The sequence below is a fragment of the Puma concolor genome, chromosome B1, assembly GCF_028749965.1.
Source record: "Puma concolor isolate L17-30 chromosome B1, mPumCon1.1.hap2, whole genome shotgun sequence".
NCBI lineage: Eukaryota > Metazoa > Chordata > Mammalia > Carnivora > Felidae > Puma > Puma concolor.
Window position 1 is genome coordinate 118,417,081 of NC_141670.1, and position 11,984 is coordinate 118,429,064.

General features: G+C 41.2%; 1 protein-coding gene across 2 annotated transcripts in view; it reads right to left on the minus strand.

The window, feature by feature from the left end:
• Nucleotides 1-11,446, minus strand: part of ARHGEF38 (Rho guanine nucleotide exchange factor 38) — a 136,481-nt gene extending 125,035 nt beyond the window's left edge. For both annotated transcript variants that reach the window (XM_086704468.1, XM_025921373.2), the window contains exon 1: nucleotides 11,123-11,446. In XM_086704468.1, coding sequence (XP_086560594.1) covers nucleotides 11,123-11,318 — 196 coding nt within the window. In that variant the 5' untranslated portion in view covers nucleotides 11,319-11,446. The remainder of the gene's footprint in view (nucleotides 1-11,122) is intronic.
• Nucleotides 11,447-11,984: the final 538 nt, after the last annotated feature.

The following is an 11,984-nucleotide window of genomic DNA, read 5'->3' on the forward strand; positions in this document are numbered from 1 at the left end:
GTATATATATATATATATATATATATATATATATATAAACACACTTTTTTAATGTTTATTTTTTTTATTGTTTAAAAAGTTTATTTAGTTTGAGAGAGAGACATAGACCATGAGCAGGGGAGGGGCAGAGAGGGAGGGAGACACAGAATCTGAAGCAGGCTCCAGGCTCTGAGCTGTCAGCACAGAGCCTGACGCGGAGCTTGAACTCACGAACAGCAAGGTCATGACCTGAGCCGAAGTCAGATGCTTAACTGACTGAGCCACCCAGGCACCCCATTTTAATGTTTATTTTCAAGAGAGAGAGAGAGCATGAGTGGGGGAGGAGCAGAGAGAGAAGGGGACAGAGGATCTAAAGCGGGCTCCATGCTGACAGCGGAGAGACCTTTGAGGGGCTTGAACTCACAAACTGTGAGATCATGACCAGAGCCGAAGTTGGATGCTCAACTGACTGAGCCACCCAGGTGCCCCTTTCCCATCACAATTCTTATATTGCTTTCTTATATCTCTAATATAAGAATAACCACTTGATAAGAGGTGGATGCTGTGATGAGCTGATCAGTTCCCCTTCAGGAACAAAAGACTTACTGCCCCAGCTGCAGGGAGTGCCACCTACAGACAGGCCTTCTTCAGGAACCTCCCCATCATACCTCCTTCCCAGGATGGCCCCAAGCCAGTAACTTGAAGGGCGATGTAAGGGTCCTTCATCCCACTGGCAACAACTCTAAAGGATCATCTTATCTTTAGGACTTGCCTTTAGAGTTGGCTAAGGCTTCCGTTGAGACCAGATTACAGCACAACTGGTTCTCTCTCAGTTCTGTGCCTTTCCCTTCTCTTCCACAGGTGGTGGTCACAAGCACATAATATGCTCCTGCACCCTAATCTCCATCTCAGAACCTGCAGCCCAGAAACCCAACCTGCAGGCACACCTCAGGCACGTACCACATTGCTGCAATTATTGGTTCATTGCCTGTCACTCAGTGGACTGGGTTTGTTTCTGATGTATTTTTATATTCTCAGGATCTAGGCAGCATCTGGCACATATGAACACCTAGAAATGCTTGTGGAATAAATTCATTAAAACTGAGATCTCCTTTTTCTTTGGCCAAGAAATTATTTCTTTTCTTGTTTAATTAGATTTACTTATTTATATTCTCTCTCCCTTTATAGTAAAAGACTTTAGGGCAGTTTAAGCCAAAAGTTAACTGCAATTAAGTAATGGGGAAATAGGAATGACAGAATTATAAAGAAAAGTATGTCAATGATACGCATCAATATACTTGTAATTAGTCATTTACTAACTTTTAGTCACTGAGCTGAGCATCTACTATATATCAGGCACTGCTTGAGTGTTAAAATAAGACTAAATCTCTATCCCCAAGGAGAACTACATTCATATGGAAAAGAGAGGTGAAAATGGAACAGTGTAGTTTTAGAGAGCAGTAGGTAAGTAATACAAAGGCTGCAGAAGGGCCTGAACACCTGAAAATATGCTACTTTGGCATATTGATTATTTAAGCTAAAGGCAATTGAGAACTGCCTTTAGGCAAAGTATAAATTTCTTGTGAGAAAGATGCCCTTCCAGCATCAGGATGAGAACATTCTTTTTTTTTTTTTTTTTTTTTAAGATTTATTTTTAAGTAATCTCTATACCCAATGATCAGGAGTCACATACTCTTCTGACTGAGCCAGCCAGGTGCTCCAGAAAGAGAACATTCTTATTACCAGAGATGGGGAGCTGACACCAAGATGAGTCTGTAGAGACCTCACTAAACCAATCCTTATGTTCTATGAGCTCCCCCCCACGTATTTCCTGTTTACTTTCCCACAATTTCACACCCCTGGTCCAAGTCCTTTTTCCCTTTGTCTTGTCATATCTCCACAACTTATCACTCTTTGTTAAAATGGTATATAACCATGGGCCTAGTTGCTCATTTGGGATTTTCACTCCTTTCTGTGAAGCCCTCCATGCCATGTAAAAATAAAATGTATATGATTTTTTCCTGTTGGTCTGTCTTTAGTGAGTTCAACTCACTGGTTCCAGCCACAGAAGCTAGGAGAAAAAAGGAAATATCTTTCCTTCCCTATACCTCTTGAGGTAGGATGGTCAGAGAAGGACTCTCCCAGGTGAGCAAAGGCCTCAATGAGGAGAATCCATCCCAGCTGAGATTTGAGGGAAGAAATGCTTAGGCAAGGAAAACAGCTACTCTAAAGGCCAAGCATTCAGTACAAATTGGACTGTCAGCCTCAGGAAGCTAAATGCAGTAAATTGCTTGTTTTTATCTGGGAAGGAGACATGTTTTAATTCTTAAGAAGAGCCAAAGCGTTTCCTTGAATAAAACTGGATGGCACTGAGAGAGGTAAACAATGTCTTCATCAACTATTTCACAACAAAGAAAGAAGCAGAAATCTGTGACAGCTTTTTGTAGTGACATGGGAGACCTATCATTAAGAAGCATTCTGGAAAGACAATTCTGTAAGGGGCTGCAATGACTCAAAGTTCTTAGAGCAGTTGCTTGATGACATGACCTTTAAGTTCTCCTCTTTGAGTCAGGACTGGATGTCAGACAGTCAAGATTGCATTCTCTATCAAGGGGCTCCGCACAGGTATCCTAGAGTGTTCATTTATTCTCCGATTCATTAATCAGCAAAGAAATTGTTCAGAACAACCTAGGACAAAGGCTTTTAATCACAACACTATCTTCCTGCTGCATTTAAGACTCCCAATTTAGGCTGACTTCATAGAATTCTATGGAAATATCACCTACCAGATGATGAGCTGCTTGTTCCCAGTAACTAATTCCACTCTTTTTCACTTGCACATGCACACACCTCCACTCCTCCTACCCATCCCATCCCTGTGGCTGTAGACAAGGGTTCTCGGTGTTTTGGTTGTATATTAGTTTTGGAGATGCAAATAAACAAAGGACGAGGGCCTAAAGTTAAAGAAATAATGTCAAGATAATCAAGGAAGTGGGAAATGGAGATCATCAAGCTATTACTACATGACAGGTTTGCTTAACCTAACTTTGTAATTCTGTTTCCTGACAATTAAACAAAAAGAGCATTTATTATACAGCAACACTCCTGCAGGGGAGTGTCACAATCATTCCCCAAAAAGGATATGTATTCCAAAGTGAAACATTTAGTAGCCTTCATCATTGTAGCAGAGGAATGTTACCCCATTACAAAACATGTACCACAACCCTCAAATTGCTTTGACTTCTTGTTACTAATAAACCACCCAGATGAATACCTACTAGGTCAAGGAACTAGATGCATCCTATTTGCAAATATTTAAAGCATCTGAGTTCAAAGCCAAGCTCTATCACCTGAAAGAGTTTAGGACATGACATCTTAAAATATGTTGCATTGGTATATTAATGATTTTGAGCCAAATGCACTTGATAAACAGCAGATGCAGGGAGAGGCTTTCTATGCGCTCTATTTGCCTAAAGACAGATCCTCCAGAAGGAACTCAACTGTCATAAATCTCCTCCTCAGGAGTTTCTTTTTCTTTTCAAGTTTATCTATTTATATTGAGAGGGGGAGGGGCAGAGACAGAGGGAGAGAAAATCTGAATCAGGCTCTGCACTGTCAGCATGGAGCTCGATGTGGGGCTTGAACTCACGAACTGTGAGATCATGACCTAAGCTGAAGTTGGACACTCAGCCAGCTGAGCCACCCAGGTGCCCCTCTAAGGAGTTTCATCAATTGGGGAACATTGACTCTTATCATAGTAGAGAAAACAAGATGTTGACACCACACCCAGGCAAACTGTCACAAACTGTTATGTCCCCATCTATTCTTCTCAAGACCCATTCATCTTTCATAAACGACTTACTATCCCCTAAGTGGCCTACATTTCCTTTTCCCTTCCCTATTATGGTGCTATCTAAGCTCTCAAATCTCCCCATTGTGGGAACATGCATTTTTTTTCCTATGATGCTACCCAGCAGGTAATATTAAAAATTAGTACACTTGTATACCTTTTCTCCTGTTAATCTGCCTGTTGTCAGTTTATTTCATAGGTCCAGCTGTTGAACCCAGGAGAGTAAAGTCTTTCCTCCCCTACACACTTATTTTTTTCAACTATGAAACCAGAACTGAAAAGGTGTTGGGATTAAATAATAATGTGTGAAAGTCCCTGGGCCAGCGTGGTTGCTAGCAGATGACAGTCGCTCAGTCTGTACCTTTCCTTCTCTCACTTTTCACACCTAGTACAGAATAAGGGCCACATCCCAAACATAGCTTACAACCAAAAACCACTTATAAGCAGCCTCCCTTGAGTGTGCAAATAGAGGCCAACATATCATGTCTATACATTTAACACTTGTGAGTCAAGCTGGCAAACTGTTAAATACAATGTTATGTCTTTCTATAGTGATATATATACCTTCATAATAACCTGAAAGGCCAAGTTCAAATTTAGATTTTTCAGCTCCCTCAGAGGCAGGAGGCCTGGTCATGATCTCACAGTTTGTCAGTTCAAGCCCCGTGTCAGGCTCTGTGCTGACAGCTCAGAACCTGGAGCCTGCTTCACATTCTGTGTCTTCTCTCTCTGCCCTGCCCCACTTGCCCACTCTCTCTCTCTCTCTCTCTCAAAAATAAAAATAAACATTAAAAAAAATTTAAAAAGAAAGTTATATCTACAGTCCCATAAGTAGAACACAGGAATACATTTTTTTTTTAATTTTTTTTTCAACGTTTATTTATTTTTGGGACAGAGAGAGACAGAGCATGAACGGGGGAGGAGCAGAGAGAGAGGGAGACACAGAATCGGAAACAGGCTCCAGGCTCTGAGCCATCAGCCCAGAGCCTGATGCGGGGCTCGAACTCACGGACCGCGAGATCGTGACCTGGCTGAAGTCGGATGCTTAACCGACTGCGCCACCCAGGCGCCCCCAGGAATACATTTTCTTATCACAATGTGATTGTGGTAGAATAGCTCAAACTTTCTTGATTTCTGGAACTCACCCTTTGCTTAATTCAAATTACTTCCAAAAACCATAAAATACCTTTACTAAAAAAGAAGGAAAGTAAAATATCGTGCTTCTTTTTGGTTTCTATGCATGTGATGAGACAGAAGTTACCTAGATTTACAGGTGCCTTGCCTTTTATAAAGATTTACCCTTCAAACTATGAAATACACCTTATTTATGTTGGTGTTACATTACTGATCCAAGTACTTCCCACTTCACTAACGGGTGTATGAAGGCAGGTAAAAAAGGACTTAATACTCAAAGAAAAGGAGGAACACAAAGGACTTGTAGCACTGAGATAGAAACGTGCACAGACAGCTGCACAATTGGTTTTATTCTAACCTTCACTAGGCCCAAAACAGAAATCACCAAATCTCCCAGGGTTAACTGCTCCTCCTTCTCACTTACAGATTGTCTGTATTCTTTTTTTTTATGTCTATTTATTTATTTATTTTGAGAGAGAGAGAGAGAGAGAGCGCGCACGTGTGAGCAGGGAAGGGGTAGAAAGAGAGGGAGAGAGAGATTCCCAAGTGGGTTCCGTGCTCTGTGTGGAGCCTGATGTGGGGCTTAATCTCCTGACTGTGAGATCATAACCTGAGCTGAAATCAAGAATTGGTTGCTTAACCATATGAGCCACCCAGACGCCCCAGATTGGTCTGTATTTTTAAAAATCACTACAAATTAAATGTTCCCATAATCTTGCCACATCTAACTTATTATTTGAGCCATTTGTCCTCACATGACAATATATGTTATTCTGTATATCATTCATGTAGTAGGTTGGTTCATTGGCATGGTAAGAACACCTTAGGCTTTTATAAAAACAACCAAGCAATCTTTTCTTAATGAGAATGATATGATAGTCTTTGCAAAAATAAGAAAGCACCATGGACCTATAATGAATTAGAGATACAAATTTGACTTGTGTTATCAGCAACAGTGATGGCATTTTACTCATCCACTTTTACTTTTTCACCTGATACTTGATAAGCAAGAATACACAGTGGCCAAAAAATTAACCAGAGTCTTAGGGTGGCCATATGGGATAAAAGTAACTGATCCACTGTCTTAGCCAGTTGGGGCTGCTATAACAAAAATACCATAGACTGGGTGGCTTAAACAACAAATATTTATTTCTCATAGTTCTGGAGGCTGGGAAGCCCAAGTTCAAGGCAGATCCAGTGTCTGCTAAGGGACCCCTTCCTAGCCGATAGATGGCTATCTTCTCAAACCCTCACACGGCAGAGAGCAGGAGCAAGGTCTTTCATGCCTCTTTTTATAAGGTACTAATCTCATTCAGCAGGGTTTTACCCTCATGACCTGATTACCTCCCTCAAACCCCACCTCCAAATAACATCACGCGGGCTTCAATATGTGAATTTGGAGGGGACATAAACATTCATCCCGTATCACCCACACCGAGAGGAAACATACAAAGTCAGTCATATCAATCATGTAGGGTTTTCAGTAAAAGCTGCTGCGTGTTAATCAATAAACTTTTCATAAAAAGTCTCAATCATTGCAGAGATATGTCTCAAGTATACATACACAACCATACATAATCATAGATTAGATAGATAATCCACATGCATACAGGAACACTTGTACATAACCAAAGGAGGCACATTTCAAAGGTGGAGTTCACACATATAATCATACACAAAATCACTTCCCAAAGAAAAGAGTTTTAAGAAATCAGCCAGTGAGTTTCCCCAGCTTTGATCCCTCTCTGTGGTTCTCAGTAAAATGGCAATGAGGAACTGAGCTAGCTTGGAAGCTGAGGTGACATAGCTCTTGTGATGAATGCAAGGGGAGGAATGAGTGGACTTAGGGTCTGCTGTGCTCTAAAAGGTAGGGTCAGGAAAGAAGTAGGCTTCTACTAAGAATTATTTGTTATAGAGGCAATTCTGTACATTTTCATCCCTAATATATTTCTTTCTACTGAAGGATCATCTTTATTAATGGCAACATGTACCCGCACATTCGAAGATACAAGGGTTATTAATTCAGGCTCTGATGCCTTTCCTTACACTGATTCCCTACCTAGACCACATCATCCAAGTCATTCATTCTATTTGAAAGTTACTGAGGGCTTACAGTGTGCTGGGCATGATTCTAAGTGCAAAAGTGGAAGAGTTACCAAGACAGATAGGGTCTCCCTCATGGACTGGGGGATGAGACACAGGAGAGGAAATGAGAGTCAATAGTAGGCAAGAAACAAGGAAACAGACTACATAATTTCGATAAGTACGATAAGTACGAGATAAGTACGATGAGAAAGTTAAAACACTCTTCTCTCCCCATTCTGTTCTTTCTCCAGGTGCCCACCTTATCAGCTCTTAACAACAACGTTTTCCAACAACCTCCCCTGCCCAAACCTGAATAGACAATTTCCTCCTTTTATGGACCCACCGATCCCACCTGTAGTCTGTCATGCTGCTTTATTGCATTTGTTTACCTGTCTTATCTTTCCCAATGAGACTTTAAGCCCCTTTGGAGTAAAGGTCATTTTTTTTTTCTTAATGGTTTTGTAGTTGTAATCCCTGGCACATGTTCTGTTTTGCTCACCACATAACATATTCAATACGTGCCAATTAACTGAACAAATCTGTTGAAGGCATAAAGAAGCCATTAACAGTAGGCGAGCAAAAAACTATTGTAAAACCTGAGGCTTAATGACTATGTTGTTGTGATCACAACCTTCTACAAAAATATTATGATACTCTCATTAGGACCATGTTCTACTGTTTAATCTAGTAGCTCTCACCCAGTGTACCATTTTTAAAGAAAAAAAAAAATTTTTAACGTTTTATTTATGTTTGAGACAGAGAGAGACAGAGCATGAACGGGGGAGGGGCAGAGAGAGAGGGAGACACAGAATCGGAAGCAGGCTCCAGGCTCTGAGCCATCAGCCCAGAGCCCGAGGCGGGGCTCGAACTCAGGGACCGCGAGATCGTGACCTGAGCTGAAGTCGGACGCTTAACCAACTGAGCCACCCAGGCGCCCCTCAGTCTACCATTTTTAAAGAAACTACAATTTAGGATTCTCACTGCTAAAGTGATGTCAGCCAGCAATTGAACTGAACAGGTTAGACTATCTAGTATGAGTTAAGAGGTTAGCCCACGGGCACCAAAGAAAGGCCTTAGGTTTCCCAAAACCCAGAGAGGATGCTCAAAGAGACAGAGCAGTGAACGGTATTACTCAACTAGCATCACAGCTGCTGAAGGACTCTGGCTAAATAATCCGAGGCCTCTTTCCAGTATTGAAAAGCACACTGTGACCTCACAATGGCTTTGGGCCATCCATCCAAGGGCTCTAACCAGCTCAGATCTTTATTCAGTGCCTCCTAGGGAACCACCAGTTCCAAACTAGGCAGAGGGAAAATCTCTTGACATTGCGATAATAAAAAAATTCTAACGTTCATTTTGGATCCATCTGCATGATAATGGGTATAATGCAGATCAGAGTGTAAACCCAACAGAACTGTTTTGAATGTTAACGAGAAAATGTTTTCTATTGTTGCCAAAGCAGTTACAGAAGAATCACACTAAAAGCTCTAATAGATATTACATAGCAGACTTGGATTTTATTAAAAGTTACATCTAAAAAATGTTGCTTATCAGGGGCCAGCCTATTTTTACAGCTCTGATGTTCTCCTCTACATTCCCTGATGATTTTTCTCCTACACAGACGATTCTAGGAACACGGGTTAACTTCTGGATCTCTTCTTCTACCTTCAAAAACAGGACCCAGGGTGCCTAGGTGGCTCAGTCGGTTAAGCTTCCAACTTCAGCTCAGATCATGAACTCGTGGTCTGTGAGTTCGAGCCCTACGTTGGGCTCTGTGCTGACAGCTCAGAGCCTGGAGCCTGCTTCAAATTCTGTGTCTCCCTCTCTCTCTGCCTCTCCCCTGCTCACACTCTGCCTCTCTGTGTCTTTCAAAAATAAATAAATGTTGGGAAAAAAGAGAAAACAGGATCCACCAGGGCACAGGGAAGTCACAAATCGGATGGAGGGGCGCCTGGGCGGCTCAGTCGGTTAAGCATCCAACTTTGGCTCAGGTCATGATATCACAGTTTGTGGGTTTGGGTCCCATGTTGGGCTCTGTGCTGACAGCTCAGAGCCTGGAGCCTGCTTCAGATTCTGTGTCTCCCTCTCTCTCTGCCTCTCCCCCGCTTGCACTCTGTCTCTGTCTCTCAGGAATAAGTAAATGTTAAAAAAAAAACAAAAAACAAAAAACAAGTCTTCAACCCAAGAAGACTAAAAAAAACAAAACAAACAACAACAAAAAAAAACAAAAACAAAAAAACAATCCAATGGAGTGCATAAGAAGCCTGAGGTCTTCTGCAAAGTAACCAGCAAACATTTGCTGTCTTCTGTGGTAGCAGAAGTTTTTTGGTTTTTTTAAACTAAGTTTAGGAAGTGAAGAGCAAAAAATATTTTCCATTTTTATTTTGCTAATGGAAAATCTGGACCAAAAAGATGCTGAATTAGTGAATCTCAGACAGAATAAATATGTTATAAGAGATAAAGCCATAGGCTTTTAAGAATTTGTATATGTGGTCTCTTCATCAGAGGACAGAAAAGAGTTGAAATAGATTAGTAGATTTGTAAATTTGATTAATAAAGGGAAAGTCCTACCCTATCATTATTATTCCAATTATTCCTAAAATAAAAAATAACACCATTTACTGAGCACCTCCATGTGTCAGCCAATATGCCAGGCGTTTTATGTTATTACCTGATTTCATTCTTTCAGCAATACTCTGGTAAGTCTCACTGTCCCACTTTCACAGATAGGGAAACTGAGGCTCAGAAATTTCATGTAATTTGCTCAAAGTCTTATAGTTAGAAAGTTGGAAGAGCCAAGACTGCAAGACAAATGTATCTGACTTTAAAATCTGCACTTTCCAAAGTATCCATTGCTTTGAGTAAAGTGTCATTGCCTTTGAAAGTTTCAAAGATCAAATAATACCCTTCTTTCGTTTTTAGAAAGGCCCTTTAAGGGTAAGACTTGACTGCATTTTAATCCTGAATGATCAGGATTTTTTTTTTTTTTTTAAGCAGTAACTTGTAGCAGGCAGCTTTAAAGATTTCATTTAAATTAATTTAGTTTAATTAATTTGTGTAACTAAGCCTGAGTATTTTTTTTTTTTCCAGAAAGAGACCTACTAATACAAGGGTATTCTCTTGGTCTTTCTAGCCACATCATAATTTTTCAGTCCAGAATTACAGCTCGTGGTAGGATTATACGAGCTCAAACTCACAGTGTGCTCAAAGCAGGAGAGGCAGGGTCTGGGGATCACATAACAGGTACTGCAGTGGATACTTAAAACATGGCACAATATCAACATCAAAATGAAGTTTACCAGAACAGGTGACCTTCAAGAGAAAGAGAGGAAAAAGGGTGGATGGAAAGGGATAGACATTCAGGGACTTAAACAGGATGTTTTATAATAACTGTGCCAAATTATCTTATGACTATCACAAAATAAACTGAAGTTATTTCCTCAAAAGTCATTCAATCTAAGCATGCTAAACATCTCTTACCATATTTGGATGCTATTCGATTCACTCTAAAGGAATGAACACCTATGTGATTTTCAGCAAATCCTATTATACCAACCCAGTGACTAACATTCCTCGTTTTTCACAGACATGATTGCAGTTTCATGCCCCTATTTAAGATAACCACAATCCCAGTTCAGTACAATTACTTAGATAGATCTCATGGTATGACATCCCACACCGATCTATTGAGAGAAACTATCTTTTGTTGGTTTCTAAATCATTTGCTTTCTAGTGCTTCCCACTTTTTAAATTGTCTGGAGGAGGGAGAAGGAAGGGAGAAAGACAGCAGGAAAAAATATTACTCTCCCCAGAAAAAAAATATATTAAGAATAATTCAGAATTGGCTCGTTAACGATTAAAGCACATGAAAAATTTTTCCTATAATTTATGAATGACATTTACTTTCATTTTCTTATTGGTTTTTTTGTTTCCTTATTTTCCTTATTTCCTTCCTTACAGAGAAGGTAATATTCGCTTTCCCCTTTGCCTTAAGTGATTTCCTTGCGAATGGAAGAGTAGGAGAAAGCAGCTGGGAGTGCAGTAGTCTAGGTCAATTGATTTGTTGGTGGTTACCTTGTAGTTTCTGGTTGTATTCGGTCCTGTCAGACTGACTCCTCCTCAAAGTACCAGAGTGGTCCCCAGAAATACTGCTGTCAACCACTGTGTCTGTCTTCCTTCTCTCCAGCATATAGAGCCTGGGCCTCAGGAAGGTCAGGTTCTTTTTCTTGCTGCCCATGTTTTCTTTCCCAGTGGTTTCTTTGGGATCCATCTGAGGCCAAGACAAGCTTTTGAGACTTGTAGGCAATGGCTGTTTGCTAAATTGCCTCAGGGCCGGGGTTGAAGGCAGCAGAGTAAAGAGTTGAACAGCCCCCTTCTTACTAAAAGGCTTCACTAAAAGCTGTGAAGGTTACCTGGCTGTGACTGCCACCTCTCCAGAGTCCCAGAGCCCCACCCCTATGAGGTCATTGGTTTTTATGCCTAGAATCCTACAGGGGAAGCTGCCACCTGTTACCAGAGAGACCTGCAGCACTGAGCTAGGCAAAGCAGGGACTGTGCTGTCACATGCTACCGGAGCAAACAAAAATCCCATTGTGTGTGGCGAGGCTGGGGGTTGGTTGGGGGAAACGGGAGAACAGGGTGGGGTAGGGCAGAAGGGAAGCACACACACGAGAGTAACCTGCAGCTTGTGGGTTTAATGTGTGCCTGTGGGTGTGTACAGGTGCACTGGGAGATTGCGCTGTGGTCTGCTGCCTGGAGGCAGACGTGGGCTTGCGTGTGACTTTTAGCTAGAGTCACCCACATGTGACCCACAGAATTAGTGTGGTGCTATTAGAATTTTTTTAAACCTTTATTGTTTCTTTTTGTTAATGCTTATTTCTGAGAGAGAGACAGAGAGAGAGAGAGAGAGAGAGAGAGTGCAGGGGAGGAGCAGAGA